This window comes from Sebastes fasciatus, chromosome 5 (assembly GCF_043250625.1).
Source record: "Sebastes fasciatus isolate fSebFas1 chromosome 5, fSebFas1.pri, whole genome shotgun sequence".
NCBI lineage: Eukaryota > Metazoa > Chordata > Actinopteri > Perciformes > Sebastidae > Sebastes > Sebastes fasciatus.
Window position 1 is genome coordinate 2,765,732 of NC_133799.1, and position 22,916 is coordinate 2,788,647.

The 22,916-nt window shown below is 41.8% G+C and overlaps 1 protein-coding gene across 1 annotated transcript; it reads left to right on the plus strand.

The window, feature by feature from the left end:
* Positions 1–5,368: 5,368 nt before the first annotated feature.
* Positions 5,369–21,284, plus strand: LOC141767347 (hydroxylysine kinase-like). Its single transcript, XM_074634543.1, has 4 exons — positions 5,369–5,746; positions 18,180–18,322; positions 18,621–18,798; positions 19,919–21,284. The coding sequence occupies exons 1-4, from the start codon at positions 5,605–5,607 to the stop codon at positions 20,356–20,358; spliced, it is 903 nt and encodes a 300-aa protein (XP_074490644.1). The 5' UTR covers positions 5,369–5,604; the 3' UTR covers positions 20,359–21,284.
* Positions 21,285–22,916: the final 1,632 nt, after the last annotated feature.

Sequence of the window (22,916 nt, forward strand, 5' to 3'; positions counted from 1 at the left end):
AATGGAGTCATTAGGTTTTGTACTTTCATATGATACTGGTATCTTTACTCTAGCTTTAAAACCCGCTACAACCTCCGAAAGATCAATTGTGTTAATGCGTTAAAGAATTTAGCGGCGTTAAAACAGATTTGCGTTAACGTGTTGATATGGCGTTAACTTTGACAGCCCTAGTCTAAACATCTTTTGCTTTCTGCTGCTGAGTCAGATACTCCAGTTAGTACTGGTACAGTCGGTTTGTTTGTAAATTTGGCCAGTTGTAAATTCATGCTAATGTATTAAAACATAATGACACCATCAGCTGTTAAAAAGTTCCCCATGCTCTCTGGTGGAAAATATTATATCCTGGTTACTTTGAAAAACAATAGTTTCACTGTAAAATATAATAACAGTTAAAAGTCCTCTATTTTGTTGTCATATGTAACCTCCATATTATATTGTTCATGCAATGATTTGGTTAATAAGATGCCATTATCTCAACATAACATTGATCAGATTTGTGAAGGGCAAAGTCATGAATTCCCCTGAAAACTAGAAACAGAAATGAACATACAGAAATGAAGTCAAATATAAGAGCGATGTATCTGAAGCCACTTCTTTAATATGTGATATTAGACCTGCACGTTGTAAGATGCTGTTAACCATACTGCTGTGTCTGTGATGTCTGGCAACTTCAGTTCAGTAGCAGATAACTATGCGTTCCAATCAGGGGCGATTTTAGACTATTTTTAGGGGTGCTCAAGCACACTAACATTTCATCTCAGCACCCCCAAAAATTATTATCAAACCCTCTGAAACTGCCGTCATTACTGTAACACGGCTAGATTATCAGAAGGAGGCTAAATAACGCTCCAAATGTAGACTAAATTTTGGCGAGGAAAAACTGTTATTGCCATTTTCAAAAGGGTCCCTTGACCTTCGACCTCAATATATGCGAATGAAAATGGGTTCTATGGGTACCCACGCATGAGTCTCCCCTTTACAGACATGCCCACTTTATGATAATCACATTCAGTTTTGGGCAAAAAAAACAAAACATTTTTGCATGCAGTATAAATGTGTTATTTTTGCCTATTCTAAAATGGTGCATTTGTATACTTCCGCATACTGGGGTCCCTAAAAGCTGGGATCTGATCCTAGAATCGCCCCTGATTCCAGTACATTATGGATTGTGCTTTTAAATCGTGAAAATTGTTAAATTACACAAGAAAAAAAACACGTGTCCCAACAGATTCGAATAACAAGGCTGCACAAATTGCTCTAATCCAACATAATCCAAAGAAAACACCATACTCATCCAACTCAAAATGCCTTAGAACATGCAGCAAAACTCTAAACAAATACAGAAATCCCATAAAGCTGCAGATGCAGTTGGAAATTATAAAACAGTGAACTTGCGTAATGTTATTGGTTTATCAAACTGACTCTACCACATTCCAGTTGTATGTTGTATCTTCCAAAGCTGTGCAAGTCTTAGTAGCTCTTTATCACCGTCTGAGTGACGGGCCTCTCCTCCACTAACCCCACAAACTACATGCAGATAGATTTGATTAGATTTACAGTCACTTTAGAATTCTTAGAAGTATAAATGAATTGAATTATAATTCAGGGCATCAATTATATCTTTATAATATTTATTCATGCATTAATTTGTTTAATAATGTGCTTTGAAAAGATCAACAGTTTTAGTACTGTAAGTCCCCGTCTTTATAGATACAATCTGGTGTAATACTGCCCTTGTGTGGTCCTCATAAACTCCTGCTTCCAACGGAGGCTGCATTGCCTTTAGTAAAAAACAACAATAAATACTCCCTTTATGTGTATCAGGCATGTACTATGATAGCTGTATTTCTGGCCAAAAGCATATGTGCTAACATCTTCATTAAAATGTATATTACAACTGTCTATATAGTATGCCAGTAATTTAAAAACTACACCAGTGAAACCTTAAATTGAGTTCAAAGAACTCTGTCCTAAATTCCTTCGTTCATTAGTGGCTCGTAAAAGTGGAGAACATACCACTCACCAATTTTATTTTAGGTACGAACACAGTGTACAAGTGGTCCAGACCAGTTGTAGGAGTCATGTGCAATTAGTCTGCTGTTATCAGAACCTACGTTTTTCACTAATTTTGAGTTTGTAAATCCTATTTAAATAACACTTCATAATTATGAAGATAAGTGTATTCTGCAAAACGACTTAAATCATGCAGGAAAGGTTCATATGTCCCTGTATATACAGTAATAAGGTCAACAGGGAGTGTAGGCGCGTCAGGGCTGACTTACTACTTTTGGATGCCTTAGCGTGTTTACTTGTAAACTTCTCAAACTAAGATAGACATTTAATATATTCTATTATCATACAGACGTTATCAACTTAAAGTAAATACAATATTTAGGATCAAATATACCTTTGTCTAGTCTAGAATACGGTCGACATGTTCATTTGATTGCAAAGGGTTGTATAACATAATTATATTTATACATTTTTACCCCTATCAGCAGCTGCAACCCAATCATTTATTAAATCTTCAACAGTACAATACTTTAGTGCAACAATTCAGCTATGCAATAATCTAATATTATTATTTATTTATACTATTCTTGCATTTTTACACACTTAATGATAGATCCTATTTTTCAGCATTGTTATTTGCACTGTTGTTATGCACATTTCTTATTTAGGCTATATTTTCTTATGATGTTCCTATATTTTTATATATATATATATATATATATATATATATACATTTGTTTTAACGCTAATCATTTCTTTGACACAATTGATCTTTCTGAGATCTTGTCGTGAAGGAGGCTAGATATCGATCGAAACTTAAGTTACATTTTGGCGAGGAAAAACTGGCATGGCCGTTTTCAAAGGGGTCCCTTGACCTCTGACCTCCAGATGTGTGAATGTAAATGGGTTCTATGGGTACCTACGAGTCTCCCCTTTACAGACATGCCCACTTTATGATAATCACATGCAGTTTGGGGCAAGTCATAGTCAAGTCAGCACACTGACACACTGACAGCTGTTGTTGCCTGTTGGGCTGCAGTTTGCCATGTTATGATTGGAGCATATTGTTTTATGCTAAATGCAGTACCTGTGAGGGTTTCTGGACAATATCTGTCATTGTTTTGTGTTGTTAATTGATTTCCAGTTATAACTATATACTGTACATACATTTGCATAAAGCAAGCACAGTTGCCCACTCCCATGTTGATAAGAGTATTAAATACTTCACAAATCTCCCTTTAAGGTACATTTTGAACAGATATACAATGTGCGAATAGTCATGGACAATCATGCATTTAAATATTTTTGGTAGCAAAATGTAACTCAATTGGTCCCCTGGGATCAATAAAGTATTTCTGATTCTGATATTCAAGTTCGTCCTGAAGCCTGCCTGTATTTATACCGTTCACCTTAAAGAAATGTGCTTCATTGAGCTGTGAGTGTGACTACGTGAAGGTGTAGAGACCGGAATGGAATTGGGCCAAAGCTTCAGGCGAGCGTCGACAGCGTGCTGACATATTTACAGAGACGGATGAATGAGGCAGGACGCGTAGCCTTATATGGAATCATTAGGGCGTTGATTATGCTAATTAACAATTGTGCTAGTTTAAAATTCGAATGAACGCTCATTTACGCATTAGTGGCATTCATCATGTTTACGCAGGTCAGTTATCAGAAAAGGAAGAGAAAGTTAAGACACGAATAAGAAAATGATCTTACATGAGGCCTAACGACAGCAAGGAAGTTATGAGTCGAATGCGTTTGAGAGGTGAATTGTTATGATGTAAAGTACAGGAATGTTTGCTCACCCGGGGGTGGGTGTTAGGGAGGATCCAGTTTGACAGACTCCTCAAACCTTAGAGACCAGGCTCTACTACTACTGCCTCTCACGTCCTCTACATCATCTGCTCAAAGACGATGGGTAAGTGCACATATGATCTGTTAAATGACTGGAACATATGGTCCATTAAAAGCTCTCATACAGTATAGCCATCTAGACTTTATAAATATATATTTATATTTATTATATCTTTATGTGTACTAGTTAAACCAGATTTATTGCTTTCAAAAACGAAGGTAGTTAGTAGGAGAATGATTAAAGCTAAAGTTTGTAACTTTAATAAAAATAACGTTTTGTCATATTTGATCAAATGTAACTAAGTGCATTTATTGAAGTACTAGTACACATTTGAGGTACTTGTACTTAAGTATTTTTGCAAGAATAAAATACAACAAAGACATTTCATTTCTTCGAGATCCGTATTTCAACGTTCATTAGAACTCATCTCGGAATATTAATTGAATTTCCATTACACCGTTCATACGGTTCTATCTCTGGGACATGTTGGGCTCCTTCTCATGGTCTGCTCGCTGGAATAACACAGGACTGGTGAAAAGGGTGGTGTGTGTGTGTCAGTTGTGTTGCACCTGATACACTTATATTTTCCCGTGCTCCTTGATGAGCCGGGGAAGGTTGTGTGCAGAGTGTCTGCTGCTGGTCTTTCGACCCCCTGCAGGGTTAGGCCTTGGGCCCACTACTTCTCTGCTGTTGTGAAATATCTGTAATGGAAAATTACAGTGTATGTACTGATGTCTCTTTATGCAACAGTGGAAAGTTACTGTCTGTGTTATCTTCGTCTCATGTAGTGGGAAAGTACTGAGTGTTGACTTTTACTGGGACACTGTTTGGGTAAAACACACAAGTCCATGGCTGGCCTTGCATAATACATAGCTGCATTGCACTCTATATTTTCATCATAAAGAACACAAATAAGTTACACTAAAGATCTGAAAAGAATGATACTGCCCAGCTCTGATGGGAGCATCGGAGGACACAGAGGCACATGACTTTTTTCAGATTACCTGTCTCATGCACTACTGTCAGGATATAGTGACTGTTTTATAAAAATAACTTTTTTTAAATCATTTGTGCTCCGTTTCTACCCACTTCTGCTTTAAGTACATTTTTCTGATTATGCTTACATACTTTTACGTAAAGCTACTATGAGGAACTTTGACTTTGGGTTGATTTTAGCGGTCCTTGTTGACAAAAGCGGTGGTGTTTCCGAGCACCAAAGCCCCTTTTAGAAAACGTCTCATTTTACTGGAGCAGGGTGACATATAACAAACATAAGATATATAACATCAAATCAAAGCAGAATTACGATGGGAAAAAAAGCATCAGGTGTCAAACCGTCATAACTAGCAGATCATCCATTGTCACTACAAAACAGAAATGCAGCAAGTCAGTATAAACAGGTAGAACAAGTCAGTATAAACAGGTAGAGCAAAATGTCCAGTCACTGTCACACTTGCATCTGTCTCTACAAAGTTTTACTACAAGTGACTGACAAACTCAAACATGTGTTTCTGGTTTTCACAGTTTAAAAAGTTTGTGTTGTGATTTTATTCCCATGTGCAGATAATGCCACAGCTGTTGATCCAAGGCCGAGGCTCACCCTGCAGCAAGCAAGCAAACTATCACTGCAACTTTATGGGGTGTCCGTAACTGAGATCTCCACCCTGCCTAGTTATATAGACCAGAACTTCCTCATAGAGGACAAGGATGGCACCAGGCACGTGCTGAAGATCATGAACTCAGAAGAGAGTAAGAATGCGACCCGGCTGGAGGTGCAGACCTTCGCCATATCCTTTCTATGCCAGCATGGAGTTCCTACTCATACAGTCGTGCCCACCACCACCACAGGGCAGCTCATGAGTATGGAGGAAATAGGTAACAACAAAATATTTCTGCAGTCCAATTTCATAAAGTTTCTCTTAGCTTGAGTCATAATAACAAGACAACAGAGTGAATCTAAAGCAAGAGCAGCAAGAGGTGGGTGGTTTAATCACTCTGAGGTCTACAAACACGGCGGCGTGTATACACATTGTTTACTCTATGTTTCTATTGATATCTTTGTGATAATACCGCCCAGAAATATGGTTCAGATATTGCCGGAATCCGTAGACTCTCTGCTTCTGCATCCTTTTTTCTCACGAGATTGTACATTACTCACATGGAGCGCTTCTTCTTCTTTGTTGGAGCTTTATGGCGGTTGGCAAACAACTTTATGGTGCATTACCGCCACCAACTAGTATGGAGTTGTTGGATTTATTATGTACAAAAGTGCTTACAATGACCTGCAATAACCTGATTGTTGGATTTGTTGTGCATGAAGTGTTTGCGAGGACAGGGAGGATGTACGTTCTGTTCTTTTTGCAAGGTCAAGGAGAGAAAGGAGTCAGAAGGAGAAACAAAGAAGAACATATGCAGCAAAAACATCACGTGCCATAAGCTCATGAATATTAATATTGTGTAAACCATGAATAGGCTGGATCAGGGATAGCTCGGGGTTCAGACTTCACGAACTGACCCATGCACTGTATGTTGTCAGGGACACGTAGACTGGATCCAGATATCTGTATACTCTTTTATTTTTATGCAACATTGATTGTTCGGAATAAATTGTATTATTATGCTTTAACCCGTCTGTTTGGAAAATCTCTTTGTCATACAAGATTAACCAACACGTAACTGGGCCTTGACCTCTTGGAGGTAGAAGGCCAGTTCCTTCAGAGTGCAGATCAGGATTCTAATTACTCACTAGTTTTACTACTAAAGAAAATGAAAATAGTAATACAAAACTAGAAAATTAGTAGTGAGGTCATAACTGTAGGCCCTTTCGCTGCGTGCGTGTCTGTCAGTGGTTGCCATGGTGATTGGGGGGCCGTGAGGAGTGTTTAGTTTCCTGTTAACATACAGTAAGAGTTGAGGGATTTTATTTTGAAAAGTAGGTGAATACCTTTGCCTTGTGCTTCTATGCACACTGGAATGATGGAACCACTGAAGAAGGAGGTGCAGATGATGTTGGACATGGGAGTCATTGAACCATCCAGAAGTGAGTGGTCAAACCCCATAGTGCTTGTTCCCAAGAAAAATTGTACTCAACCTCGGTTCTGTTCAGACATGAGGAAACTTAACAGTATTTCCTGTTTTGATTCATATCCCATGCCCCGTATTGATGAGCTGCTAGAGAGAATCGGGAAAGCCAACTACATCACAGCATTAGACCTTTGTAAAGGTTACTGGCAAGTGCCTCTTGACCCATCTTGCAAAGAATACACAGCGTTCCAGATTCCAGGGATGGGCTTGTTCCAGTACACTGTGTTACTCTTTGGCCTTCATGGCGCAACTGCGACCTTTCAAAGATTAATGGACATTGTTCTTAATGATTGCTCCAGGTTTTCAGCTGCCTATCTTGATGATGGATGAAGGTTACTGGCAAGTGCTAGACTAGAAAAGCGCTATATAAGTCCAAGTCCATTTCCATTTACCATTTATAACTGTAGGCCTGTACGCTACTGTAGGCCTATACACGGTTATAGGAGGAGCTTCGCTCTTCCTATAACTGTGTATATAATGTATGTATATAATGTTTAAATCTATATTATAATGTTTAAATTATAATGTTTAAATGTTATAGGAGGAGCTTCGCTCTGATTCGTCAGGTTGGTTGCTGGGGCCCCCCTGACCCCTAGCAACAGCTTACACATTGGTCTGCCCAATGAAAGTGAGTTTACATTTGAAATCAAAACAACATACATTTACATTAACACTGCTCTATGACTAAAGGAGACACCCCAAGTGGTTAGCCACCTACTGGCGGGAAACATCGTCAGGTTGGTTGCTGGGGCCCCCCTGACCCTTAGCAACAGCTGACACACTAGTTCATATTCTCCCCAATGAAAGTGAGTTTACATTTGAAATCAAAACAACGTACATTTACATTAACACTGCTCCTTCGCTCCTCCTATAACTGTAGGCCTGTACGCTACTGTAGGCCTACTACTGTAATGTTTAAATTATAATGTTTAAATGTTATAAGAGGAGCTTCGCTCCTCCTATAACTGTAGGCCTGTACGCTACTGTAGGCCTATACACAGTTATAGGAGGAGCTTTGCTCCTCCTATAACTGTGTATATAATGTATGTATATAATGTTTAAATCTATATTATAATGTTTAAATTATAATGTTTAAATGTTATAGGAGGAGCTTCGCTCTGATTCGTCAGGCTGGTTGCTGGGGCCCCCCTGACCCTTAGCAACAGCTTACACATTGGTCTGCCCAATGAAAGTGAGTTTACATTTGAAATCAAAACAACGTGATTAGCCACCTACTGGCGGGAAATATTAGTTCAAAACTCAAGTTAGTCATGCTATAAAAACTATGCTAGGTGACACACACAGTAAGCTATTGGTGTCATTTAAACTGCGCGCAGCTTCTGTTCTCTGCGCCCTCTGTCGGGAGATTAACACACACACACGAACACACACAACAGCGCCATGCAGCGTCAAAAATGTTACTGAACTGAACAAACTGAATATCTATCTGTTGATGCTATGAATTAAGGGTTTATTTTGACCAAAACCAGAGTTTGTGATTGTTGGAACAGTGGAAAGAGAGCTTCCCTCCTCCTATAACTGTAGGCCTGTACGCTACGGTAGGCCGCAGCTTCTGTTCTGCAATGCCAGATTGAAATTACGCTGCAGAGCACATTGAACCAAAGAGACTAGAAATGGTTGTCTTATTAATATATTTTATGTATTTAAAATTGATAATATACTGGTATTTATGGTTTGGTATGAATATAGAAACGGTTTATTCATTCTACCTAATTACAACACTGGTTGTTTTTGAGTGGTTGGTGATCTGAAAATGTATTTTCTTTCGCTCCTCCTATAACTGTGTATAATGCATGTATATAATGTTTAAATGTATATTATAATGTTTAAATTATAATGTATAAATGTTATAGGAGGAGCTGTGCTCCTCCTATAACTGTGGGCCTATTTGCTAATAAGAGTTACATAGTTAAAATGTGTGTGTGTGTGTGTGTGTGTGTGTGTGTGTGTGTGTGTGTGTGTGTGTGTTCGGAAACCGCTGCGCGAATCTCTTAGCCAGGTCATAGCACACGATTCCCGATCATTCCGCACGTTTTGATGTATTTTTTGTACAGGTGTTGGCAACGCTGCCGGAGGAGTAGCGTGCCAAAGTTTGGCAGAAGAAGAATAAGAAACTAGAAAATTTCGCAAGAAATTTTGACCAGTGTGCCTGGTGCTGGGGGGATGGGTGGGGGGGGCAGATTCAGACTGTCTGAGGTCCATAGTGAGGTCAGCACTGTAGGCCCATTCGCTGCGTGCGTGTCTGTCAGTGGTTGCCATGGTGATTGGGGGGCCGTGAGGAGTGTTTAGTTTCCTGTTAACATACAGTAAGAGTTGAGGGATTTTATTTTGAAAAGTAGGTGAATACCTAGTTCCTGTTATCATACAATGAGAGTTGGGGGCTTTTAATCACAGGTGTAATTGATCACATTAATTATGGCCCTGATCCATTGAAGCCCTGGTTTAGAGCATGCTGGCTCACTGAAATGGCATGATACAGTAAATAGTGTGCGTGTGTGTGTGTGTGTGTTAGTCAGCCTGCTCTGATTGGCTAATGAGAATCAGCTGTCTAGCAGCAATCTGAAGTTGCCGTGGCGATTGGCAACTGCTGCAGTGGGGCAGTTTATAATAGGAGTTAACCAGAGACGTACATGTCATAAAAGTGCTTCTACGACAGAAACCGTGACTCCTATCGCTTAGATTGTTCATGAGACCAGTTAGGAGTCTCTGATGAACAAATGGTGCGACATTTGGGTCTGTAGTTTCAAAAATGTGACCTCGGCGGCAGTTTCGAAAAGTATTAACTTTTTTCTCTGATCCAAAAGATTCTGTGAAATTTAATATGGGGCCCTATGGGAGCGAAGCCTGCAGTTGCTCTCACGTTCAGGCATGTGTCGCCAAATGTGTAAGTCCGACTGATTCCATAGCTACATGTTTGCGACCGGCACAAAAATACCTAAGTTTTGATGTATTAATTGTGTATGAGGAGTGGACGTTGTGGGCTACAGAGCAATTTGTTCGGAAAATTTTCAAAAGATTTCAAAGCTTTCCCGCACTCTAGCGATGATGTCACGCGCTCTAGCCCTTAACGACCCACGCAATACACACCCATTATAAAATCTGAAGCGGTCTGAAAATTTCACAAAACGTAAACTGCGATTTCGTGAAAACCGTGCCAGCTATCAAAAAATTTCCATTTGGCCAAATAAAGTCCCAAGTCTCGTGACCCGTTTAAACTTTTAATCACGTTTCTACGTTAAAGTATGGCGACTCTGTATGGCCCCAAAGAGGAGTGTTTATGAGCACTCTTCACGTCGATTTTCAATGCATTCCAATGGAGAAAAAAATCGCGCTTTCACGCGATTTTCTCGGAAACCGCTGCGCGAATCTCTTAGCCAGGTCATAGCACACGATTCCCGATCATTCCGCACGTTTTGATGTATTTTTTGTACAGGTGTTGGCAACGCTGCCGGAGGAGTAGCGTGCCAAAGTTTAGGCAGAAGTCTGAATAAGAAATAAGCCCGACGAATAATAGACCAGTGTGCTTTGCACAAGGCTTTGCCTTGTGCTTAGGCACACTGGAACTAGAAAATTTCGCAAGAAATTTTGACCAGTGTGCCTGGTGCTGGGGGGGGGGGTCTGAGGACCATAGTGAGGTTAGAAGAAGGGGGATGATAGGCCCCATAAAGTCCCAAATCTCGTGACCTGTTTAAACTTTTAATAATTTTTCTACGTTAAAGTATGGCGACTCTGTATGGCCCTAAAGAGGAGTGTTTTTGAGCTCTCTTCACGTCGATTTGCCACTCATTCCTATGGAGCAAAGAAATCGCGCTTTTGCGCGATTTTTTCGGAGACCGCTACGCGAATCTCTTAGAACAGTCATAGTACACCATTCCCGATCATTCTGTCACTGGTTGCCATGGTGATTATGGGGCCGAGAGGAGTGTTTAGTTTCCTGTTATTATAAAGTAAGAGTTGAGGGCTTTTATTTTGAAAAGTAGGAGAATACCTAGTTTCCTGTTATCATACAATGAGAGTTGGGGGCTTTTAATCACAGGTGTAATTAATAACATACATAATGGCCCTGATCCATTGAAGCCCTGGTTTAGAGCATGCTGGCTCACTGAAATGGCGTGATACAGTAAATAGTGTGTGTGTGTGTGCGTGTGTGTGTGTGTGTTAGTTAGGCAGCCTGCTCTGATTGCATCATAGTAACTGTTTATATTCAACCGATTGCTGTGGCGGCTCAGGCGAGTGACGTCATCCACTCCACCGTCGCGGGATTACAGACGAGGCACCCCAGGGCATTCATCATTGTAAATGGTGATTTTAACCATGTGAAGGTCTCCAGAGCCCTGTCGAACTTCACCCAGTATGTGACCTGTAACACCAGACACAATAAGACCCTGGACCTGCTGTATGCCAACATTAAGGAGGCATACAGCGCCACTGTTCTCCCCCCCCTTGGCGGTTCAGACCACAACCTCATCAGGCTTGTGCCAACATACAAGCCTGTTGTCAGGAGGCAGCCCGCCACCACCAGGACTGTTCAACAGTGGTCAGTGGAAGTTGAGGAGGAGCTGAGGGAGTGTTACGGGTCAACAGACTGGGAGTTGTTTGACAGGGTCCACGGTGAGGACATCGATGGACTCTCCCACTGCATCACAGACTACATTAGGTTCTGTGAGGAGAGCATCGTACCCACCAAAAAGGTACGCTGCTTTCCTAACAACAAGCCCTGGATCAATGGGGACATTAAAGCCCTGTTGAACAGGAAGAAGAGGGCGTTCATGGCCGGGGACATTGAGGGGGCCAAGGTTGTCCAGAAGGAGCTGAAGAAGGAGCTGAGGGCGGCCAAGGACACCTAAAAAGACAGACTGGAGGGGAGACTACAGGCCGACAGCTCCAGGGAGGTGTGGGGGGGGGTTCAGGAAGATAACTGGCTACAAACAGCCGAGCCCTGGTGTTGAGGGGACCCAGGAACATGCAAATGAGCTAAACCTGTTTTTCAACAGGTTTGACCAACCAACCCCCATGAGCTCAGCAGGACAGCCTGGGTCCTCACTCACCAACACCAGTGCCCCCCCTCCACACCTCTCCTTCCCCTCCTCCTCCCCCCCCTTCCACACCTCTCCTCCTCCCCCCAGCACCCATCCCCAGGAGGCAGCAGCAGCTTGCCCCCCCCATACCTACCCTGAGGAGCACATCCACAGCATGTCCTTTGCACCTGGAGACATTGCAACATCCACCCTGATCATCACAAGGGGCCAGGTGAGGAAGCAGCTCTCAAAGATCAGCGTGAACAAGGCCAGGGGACCAGACAACATCAACCCCAGGGTGCTCAAGGCGTGTGCTGGGGAGCTGGCAGCAGCGTTCCAGCACCTCTTCAGCCTCTCCCTGAGGCTGAAGAAGGTTCCCCAGCTCTGGAAGACCTCCTGCATCGTCCCGGTGGCCAAGAAGGGACACCCCAGCACCCCCAATGACTACAGGCCAGTTGCTCTGACGTCACACGTCATGAAGATCTTTGAGAGACTGGTTCTGCAGCACCTCAAGCCCCTTGTGAGCGACTTCCGGGACCCCCTGCAGTTTGCATACCAGGAAAACATCGGTGTGGATGATGCCATCACCTACATGCTCCACAGAGCCTACACTGGAGAGGCCGCACAGCTCTGTAAGAATATTGTTCTTTGACTTCTCCAGTGCCTTCAACACCATCCTGCCACTCCGGCTAGCTGAGAAGCTCTCAGTGATGCAGGTAGATCATGGCCTGGTGGCCTGGATTACGGACTACCTCACCAGCAGACCACAGTATGTCAGACTGCAGGGCAGCCTGTCAGATGTGCTGGTGAGCAACACCGGCGCCCCCCAAGGAACTGTGCTGTCTCCCTTCCTGTTCACCACCTACACCTCCGACTTTCGCTTCCACTCGGGTACATGCCACCTACAGAAGTTCTCCGATGACTCCTCCATCGTCAGCTGCATCACAGATGACAACGAGGAGGAGTACAGAGCCCTGGTGGAGAACTTCATAGGGTGGTGTGATAACAATCACCTCCAGCTCAACATTGGAAAGACCAAGGAGCTGGTGGTGGACTTCCGGCGGAGCACGAGGCCCCCAACTCCCATCACCATCCGAGGGGAGGAGGTGGAGGTGGTGGACACCTACAAGTTCCTGGGAGTACATATGAACAGTAGACTTGACTGGACTGATAACACCGAGGCCCTCTACAGGAAGGGACAGAGCAAACTGTTCTTCCTGAGGAGGCTCAGGTCTTTTAATGTATGCAATAGGCTGCTGCAGATGTTTTACCAGTCTGTAGTAGCCAGTGTTCTCTTTTTTGCTGTGGTATGTTGGGGGGGTAACATGAACACAAGGGATGCCAACAGACTGAACAGGCTGGTGAGGAAGGCTAGCTCTGTGGTTGGATCTGAGCTGGACGGTCTGGAGGTGGTGGCAGAGGGCAGGATGAGGAGGAAGCTGGACGCTATCCTGGAAAACCCCTTCCACCCCCTCCATGATGAGCTAGTCAAGATGAGGAGCACCTTCAGCCACAGACTCATCCCTCCTCGGCACAACACAAAGCGCCTGGGTCAGTCCTTCATGCTGGTAGCCATCAGGCTCCACAACCAAGGCTGACCCCCATATGACAACTATTAGGACTTTTAAGAAATTTAAACATGCACTATCTGGCGCACTTTACACTCACTTTACACTATACATCCTATATACCACTTTATTGCTGACTGCACATATGTACATATTACATTTATTTATTTATTTATTTATTGTACATACTACATTTATTTATTGACAGACTGTACACACTATGTTCACCCATTCACTCTGTATCTTTTATATCTCTATTATTGTCTTTAGAATTTTTGTATACCTTTACCTCTCCTGTGATTCACTCTGTTTGCTGATGTTGCTGCTTTGACACCTGAATTTCCCTCCGGGGATTAATAAAGGTCCATTTTATCTTATCTTATCTTATTGGCTAATGTGAATCAGCTGTCTAGCAGCAATCTGAAGTTGCCGTGGCGATTGGCAAGTGCTGCAGTGGGGCAGTTTATAATAGGAGTTAACCAGAGACGTACATGTCATAAAAGTGCTTCTACGACAGAAACCGTGACTCCTATCGCTTAGATTGTTCATGAGACCAGTTAGGAGTCTCTGATGAACAAATGGTGCGACATTTGGGTCTGTAGTTTCAAAAATGTGACCTCGGCGGCAGTTTCGAAAAGTATTAACTTTTTTCTCTGATCCAAAAGATTCTGTGAAATTTAATATGGGGCCCTATGGGAGCGAAGCCTGCAGTTGCTCTCACGTTCAGGCATGTGTCGCCAAATGTGTAAGTCCGACTGATTCCATAGCTACATGTTTGCGACCGGCACAAAAATACCTAAGTTTTGATGTATTAATTGTGTATGAGGAGTGGACGTTGTGGGCTACAGAGCAATTTGTTCGGAAAATTTTCAAAAGATTTCAAAGCTTTCCCGCACTCTAGCGATGATGTCACGCGCTCTAGCCCTTAACGACCCACGCAATACACACCCATTATAAAATCTGAAACGGTCTTAAAATTTCACAAAACGTAAACTGCGATTTCGTGAAAACCGTGCCAGCTATCAAAAAATTTCCATTTGGCCAAATAAAGTCCCAAGTCTCGTGACCCGTTTAAACTTTTAATCACGTTTCTACGTTAAAGTATGGCGACTCTGTATGGCCCCAAAGAGGAGTGTTTATGAGCACTCTTCACATCGATTTTCAATGCATTCCAATGGAGAAAAAAATCGCGCTTTCGCGCGATTTTCTCGGAAACCGCTGCGCGAATCTCTTAGCCAGGTCATAGCACACGATTCCCGATCATTCCGCACGTTTTGATGTACTTTTTGTACAGGTGTTGGCAACGCTGCCGGAGGAGTAGCGCGCCAAAGTTTAGGCAGAAGTCTGAATAAGAAACTAGAAAATTTCGCAAGAAATTTTGACCAGTGTGCCTGGTGCTGGGGGGGGGTCTGAGGACCACAGTGAGGTTAGAAGAGGGGGATGATAGGCCCAATAAAGTCCCAAGTCTCGTGACCCGTTTAAACTTTTAATCATTTTTCTACGTTAAAGTATGGCGACTCTGTATGGCCCTAAAGACGAGTATTTTTGAGCTCTATTCACGTCGATTTGCCACTCATTCCTATGGAGCAAAGAAATCGCGCTTTCGTGCGATTTTTTTCGGAGACCGCTACGCGAATCTCTTAGACAGGTCATAGCACACCATTCCCGATCATTCTGTCACTGGTTGCCATGGTGATTGGGGGGCCGAGAGGAGTGTTTAGTTTCCTGTTATTATAAAGTAAGAGTTGAGGGCTTTTATTTTGAAAAGTAGGAGAATACCTAGTTTCCTGTTATCATACAATGAGAGTTGGGGGCTTTTAATCACAGGTGTAATTCATAACATAAATAATAGCCCTGATCCATTGAAGCCCTGGTTTAGAGCATGTTGGCCCACTGAAATGGCGTGATACAGTAAATAGTGTGTGTGTGTGTGTGTGTGTGTGTGTTAGTTAGTCAGCCTGCTCTGATTGGCTAATGTGAATCAGCTGTCTAGCAGCAATCTGAAGTTGCCGTGGCGATTGGCAACTGCTGCAGTGGGGCAGTTTATAATAGGAGTTAACCAGAGACGTACATGTCATAAAAGTGCTTCTACGACAGAAACCGTGACTCCTATCGCTTAGATTGTTCATGAGACCAGTTAGGAGTCTCTGATGAACAAATGGTGCGACATTTGGGTCTGTAGTTTCAAAAATGTGACCTCGGCGGCAGTTTCGAAAAGTAGTAACTTTTTTCTCTGATCCAAAACATTCTGTGAAATTTAATATGGGGCCCTATGGGAGCGAAGCCTGCAGTTGCTCTCACGTTCAGGCATGTGTCGCCAAATGTGTAAGTCCGACTGATTCCATAGCTACATGTTTGCGACCGGCACAAAAATACCTAAGTTTTGATGTATTAATTGTGTATGAGGAGTGGACGTTGTGGGCTACAGAGCAATTTGTTCGGAAAATTTTCAAAAGATTTCAAAGCTTTCCCGCACTCTAGCGATGATGTCACGCGCTCTAGCCCTTAACGACCCACGCAATACACACCCATTATAAAATCTGAAGCGGTCTGAAAATTTCACAAAACGTAAACTGCGATTTCGTGAAAACCGTGCCAGCTATCAAAAAATTTCCATTTGGCCAAATAAAGTCCCAAGTCTCGTGACCCGTTTAAACTTTTAATCACGTTTCTACGTTAAAGTATGGCGACTCTGTATGGCCCCAAAGAGGAGTGTTTATGAGCACTCTTCACGTAGATTTTCAATGCATTCCAATGGAGCAAAAAAATCGCGCTTTCGCGCGATTTTCTCGGAAACCGCTGCGTGAATCTCTTAGCCAGGTCATAGCACACGATTCCCGATCATTCCGCACGTTTTGATGTATTTTTTGTACAGGTGTTGGCAACGCTGCCGGAGGAGTAGCGTGCCAAAGTTTAGGCAGAAGTCTGAATAAGAAATAAGCCCGACGAATAATAGACCAGTGTGCTTTGCACAAGGCTTTGCCTTGTGCTTCTAGGCACACTGGAATAAGCCCGACGAATAATAGACCAGTGTGCTTTGCACAAGGCTTTGCCTTGTGCTTCTAGGCACACTGGAATAAGCCCGACGAATAATAGACCAGTGTGCTTCTAGGCACACTGGAATAAGCCCGACGAATAATAGACCAGTGTGCTTTGCACAAGGCTTTGCCTTGTGCTTCTAGGCACACTGGAATAAGCCCGACGAATAATAGACCAGTGTGCTTTGCACAAGGCTTTGCCTTGTGCTTCTAGGCACACTGGAATAAGCCCGCAGGATAATAGACCAGTGTGCTTTGCACAAGGCTTTGCCTTGTGCTTCTAGGCACACTGGAATAAGCCCGCAGGATAATAGACCAGTGTGCTTTGCACAAGGCTTTGCCTTGTGCTTCTAGGCACACTGGAATAAACGCGTCGAATAATAGACCCGTGTGCTTTGCACAAGGCTTTGCCTTGTGCAAAGCACACTGGAATAAAATAAGACATACACACACACACACACACACACACACACATATATATATATTTAAATATATATATACTGCCAAGGTGCCCCCCCCCAAACTGCTCCCCGGGCGCTGTATAGTAGCTGCCCACTGCTCCTAATATACTAGGATGGGTTAAATGCAGAAGCTAAATAGCACTGTGTGCTGTGCTATGTACAAAGTGTGACAATATAAGTTGATTTACATTTTTACATTTACAAGTAAGCCTGCTTACCGCTTTGAATTATGTACTTACATTTATTTTCTGACTGTTTAACTCTAGTTGATCAATACCGAACTTGGGAAAACTGCCTTCCACTACTTTGCACTTTATAAATTGAATGAATTACAGAATGTCTCATCCCACTGGCTCATTTTAAACCTGGCACTTTTAATCTATTTAATAATAACTGTGATTGTCTAATGGTAAATGGACTTTTTATTTTATTTTTATTTATTTATACAGTGCTTTTCTAGTCTTCCGACCACTCAAAGTGCTGCCCATCAGGATCTGATCTAAATACTCATTCACACCGATGGCATAGCCTTCGGGAGCAATTTGGGGTTAAGTACCTTGCTCGAGGACACTTTGACATGTGGACTGGATGAGCCAGAGATCGACCCGCCGACCTTCCGATTGATGACCTTCCGAGTGGTGGCCTACCTCTGTGCCACAGCCGCCCCAAAATGTCCCATGCTATATGTCCTTTTTTTGTCCTATGTTTGTTTTATTCTCTCTCCTAAAGTACTGTAATAACAGTAAGGATGGCCTCTGAGCAAGGCAAACGGCATTACCATGGTATTGCATTTGGCGGCTTACGTTACCGCAGTCTTGGAAAGGGAGTAGTTGAGTGGAGGGGTACTCAGTTGGTTGCAATCTGCAAACACACCACTAGATGCCACCAAATCCTACACACTGTACCTTTTAAAAGTAATGATTTGATAAAACCAACATCACTAGCTCTGCCCAGTGTATCCCAGAGAAAACACAAGTAAGGCCTTTTGTCCTTTATTAAACAGTTTAAACCACAATTACATGAATCTTTTAAGTTCTAGCCCCGGACCATCCAGAGTTATGATGACGTTATACTGAACTGAAAATCTTCCTGTTTTTGTATCCACCTTATCTTATTAGACTGTGGACATGGCGCTCAGATCTACTGTGTGAGGTTGATGACCTATCTCCCTGGAAAACCCGTCGGAGAATCTCCAGTCACAGTGCTAGATCTTTATCATGTCAGCAAGTTGTTTGCTTCCATGGATAAGACTTTGCAACAAGTAAGTTAAAAAGTCAAACTTGTATATTTCAGCTAGTAGAAATGTTGGAGCAGATGGCTGATGCAGGGGGCATTTTAGCGTCTTTCAGCTCATTGTTCAGGCTTTATCTGCTAAATACCCAATTATATTGTCAGGAGTTGATGTAGAGCTATATGGAGAGTGAATATTGTTTAACATGTCCATATCCACTTTATAGGGCCTGATTATAACGGTTAATGCAGTTGTAAGGTATCAAAAAGTTGTGATAAAAAGTAGCATGCAAAAATATCTAGTATTGAAAACATTTAATTTTTTTCAGCTGGTATCTCCAAACCTGGATGTCTTAAACTTTGATGTGCGTTGGAGTTTATCCAAGATTCCTCTCCTAGAGGACTGCCTGTCAGTGATGGATGGAGATCCCCTGCAGGAAGTGATCAAAGCAGTCCTTGAACAGTACAAATCACACGTGCAGCCCAAAATCAGCTCTTTCCAAAGAGGTAATACAGATAACAAAGCTTCATCATTCGTTGTGCTCTGTATTCCTTTGGTTTACTTTTATTATCTCTGTTTATGATTCTGCTTGTTTTGTGAAATTATTTTTATGTGTAATTTTAAACCGGGTGTATGCTAACCCAGCCCTGTATCCTTAGGAATTATGCAACACGTTCTCATCCCACTTTTCGGGTCACAGTAAACATCTGATTAAAGGGACTATTTGTAACTTTCAGAAATGCTTCTTAACAGCGACACCTGTGGCCGTGAAATCAACGAAAGTCAGCGTCGGGTTCGCGCTTGCTCGCTCTAAATAGACATGAACGAGCATCGCTCAAAACAGTGAGGCGACACACGTCAGCTAAAAGCACAACATCACTCTATATTTCAGCTGCTTGGCAGTAATGTTAGCTGACCAGACGAAGGTCTCTCCATGAACATGATTTAGATCTGATCCTAGTGTTGGATTTTCCTGTCTTAGTACAGGCTGAGGCAGCGGGGCTCTGCAGCGTGTCTCCCTGCTCTCTCCGCCCGCAGCCGGAGAGAGCAGGGAGACACCGGCACCCGGTCGGTAACGAGACGGTAACGTTTCTCTCTGCGGAGCTCCGTCACATCACAAGACACGGGAAACCTCTGTTGGTCTGGAGGAGCTGCAGCAGTTATTTCTGCACAAACGTCCACTGTACATTCACTAGATATTCTCAGAGCTAAACTAACTCTTCTGCAGTGTGGAGTGAGCGCGCGTTCACGTCTAGAGGTGGAGCGAGTACGCGAGAACGCGCGCTCTGTCTGAGTGAAGGCGAGCAGGCAGAGGAGGAGAGAGTACAGCCACAAGCGAGCGCGCATATGCGAGCACGCGCATGTGTCCCGACCCGCTACATTTATACGCTTAAAAAGTTACAAACAGTCCCTTTAACTATACCGTACCATGTGCAGAGACCAGAGATAAATTACCTTTTTTAAAGAAGAATTGACCAGGGCAAATCCAACAGAAATAACCAGAGCTAAATACTTCTGCACTATGGTAACCAATATCAGAAATTGCCTCCATCAAAAGTACAATTCTTCTCTACAGTACATTTAAACGCACAAACGTACTAAGTGTTTCTGTGGTGTCTTTCACAGGAATAATACACGGGGACCCAAATGACCTAAACATCCTTGTCACACCGGTAGACAACGGGCGTCATGAGGTGTCAGGCGTGCTGGACTTTAGTCTGCTCATGAATGACTGCTATGTATTTGATGTGGCAGTATTAATCACATACATGATGCTGGAGAACCCCAGTCCTTTGGATGTAGGTGGAGCAGTGTTAGCAGGCTGGGAGAGCATCATGGTGCTCACTGATGATGAAAGGGATTCCCTCTTCCTGCTGGTGCTCGGTCGGTTGTGCCAGAGTCTGGTTTATGGCCGGTGCAATGTCAGAAAATACCCAGACAACGAGAAATATCTCCTGACTACAGCCAAAAGTGGGACTCGGCTTCTTACTAAGCTGTGGGAGCTGGGCAAGAAAGAGGTAGAAAGGAAATGGTTTACAGATGCCAGCACGTTCTCAGTCAATTAATATAGAAATGCTTGTCAATGGTTGAGCATGAAAGAGAATAAAGCTTTGCATTCACACTTTGTTTTTTTTACTTTTTACAGTTTTTACAATAAATTCTTACTATGTAATTTCAACATATTTGGGGACAACTTTTTCAACAGGCACCCTGTAATTGCAATTGGCCTTATTTATCATTAGTAAATAATTTACCAAAGCTTTATAGAATTAATGCGCAAAATATTCTGTAGTTGGTTTATATCCTCCTAGACTAGCATGATACTTTGTCATTAGGATCCCATCAGTGGACGACACTATGCTGTGGTGGATAGTCTAATAAAGGAAAAAAAAAAACGTTCACTTCTTCCAAAGATGATTTTCTTTTCTTTCTCCATTCTTAGTTGTTTTTCAAAGGATTATTATTATGAAATGGAATAAAAGCTAATCTGAAAGGGGTAGACAAAAACTTACCAGCTGTTTTTAATTTTCTTCTTTTCAGTCTGTGGTGTGGATTTGTGGAATGGGTTGGGTGATGGGTTGAAGGGGAGCACAAATATAAATCAATTTAAAAAGCTATACAAGAAAGATATTTTTGGGAGGTATATGGTTGAGGCAGAGTTGTGTTAAAGGTTGGGTATATACTTTTTAACTCCGGATGTATTTGTGGGTTGTAAATAAACTTGGGATGCTGTTCATATATTCAACTTGGGATGTAAATAAATCTGGGATAGTTTTTATATTATATTATATTATCATTCTATGATATATGAGTTAATAGAGGAGAAGTGAGAAAGGGGTAGGATAATATAAGTTTTTCTTCTGCCTACTCCTTTTCGGACACTATTACTCTTGTTTGTTTGTTATTATTTTGTATCTGTTTTTATTTATTATATGTTCGAAATAAAGTCTTTCAATCATTCATTCATTCATTCTTTTAAAAAAACCATCATAAAAGAGATTTTCATTTCCATTTGTTCATTACATTAAACTTACACTTTTTATCTTCAAAATATACTTCTTGTTTTATTGTGGTTCTAATTTTAGACATATGTGGATTAGCAATTTGTTAACGTACAACTGCAGACAAGGTGGATTATTGCAGGAACCTTTTATCAATGTCCTCTAAACTTTTATAAATGCAGATGACATTTGCCTATGGCTTATTAGAAATGAGAAACCCAAGAGTATATAACTGGATATGTACCAAGTAAACACACAGCTATGTTACCGCTTAGAGGTACTTGGACTTTACTTGAGTATTTCCATCTTCTGCTACTTTATACTTCTACTGCATTACATTCCAAATGGAAATATTGTACTTTTAACTCAGCTTTATTTATTCCAGAGCTACCTTTACCATTGTTTTGGAATTTCTGATTGTTGTATGCTCACATTATATCAATGTGTAAAAGTGAGTTAATACTAAAGAAGATGAGGGTAATAGAGCCAGGCACCCGCTAGAGGAGCTGTTAAGTAAGGGATGCTGTTTTAGAGGAAGTTTACCTTGGGCTTTGTATGTATAGTCAGTATTTACCACACTGATACTCAGGTTAACTCAGTCAACAGGAAGGAAGAGGCCCCGGAGCTATTGATGTCTTACACAGACCAACCCAGTCATGTCAACACGAGGGACACTTTGATGTCCCGACCACGGTGAGAGGAATAGATGGGAAATCCCATCACAACTATTTGCTTTACAAATATTTGACATACAAAACATCATCAGCTAAAAAAAAAATACAATAGCCTAAATTGTTACAGATTAAACTAACAGTATACAAAATAGCTAAATAGCCCCACCTTGACCGACATTCAAATACTCCTAACATTCAGCGTACCAATAATAATAATTCAGTAATAAAATATAACATTCATAGAGCAGAATGAGTACTATTGATGCTTGAGTAAATTTTACTGAGAATACTTTACAAATACTGCACATTTACTTCAGCATAGTTTTGAATGCAGGACATTTACTTGTAACTGTTTTGAATTGTGGTATTGCTACATAAATAAAGCATCTGAAGGCTTTTTCCACACCCAGAACTACTGTACCCGACACATGCTGACAATAAAACTGTCAAAAATAAAGAAATAACAAGCTCCTATATAGAATGTCAAACAAATGTTCAACACAATAAACGTTTTGCTTTCTGAGGAATAAAACATGTTTCTGGTAATTATTCTGGTAACTATTTAAGACAGACTTTAACACAAATTGGCCAAATAAACCTTATTCCGCCTTTAACTCTTTAGTTCTTAAATTTTACATCATATAGAAAACTCTAGTTGCATAAAAAAAAAAATAGTATATAGACTACATGATGTTGATGCTTACCCCAAATGTAAATTACATGTATGCACTTTTACTTTTCAAGCAGGGATTGGGTATTCAGTGAGTTGTTTGAGAACATCTGCTATGGATGCAGAAAGCAGTTGTGCCCAAAAAAAAAAGAAGATACAGCGATGAACACTAGATGGAGACATCATCCCACTTATCCTACATCCTTTTTAAAAGGCCCCTTTTCTGAACAAGTCTTTCAGAGTCATGTCCAGGCTTGAAAACCTTTGAATCCTAATTT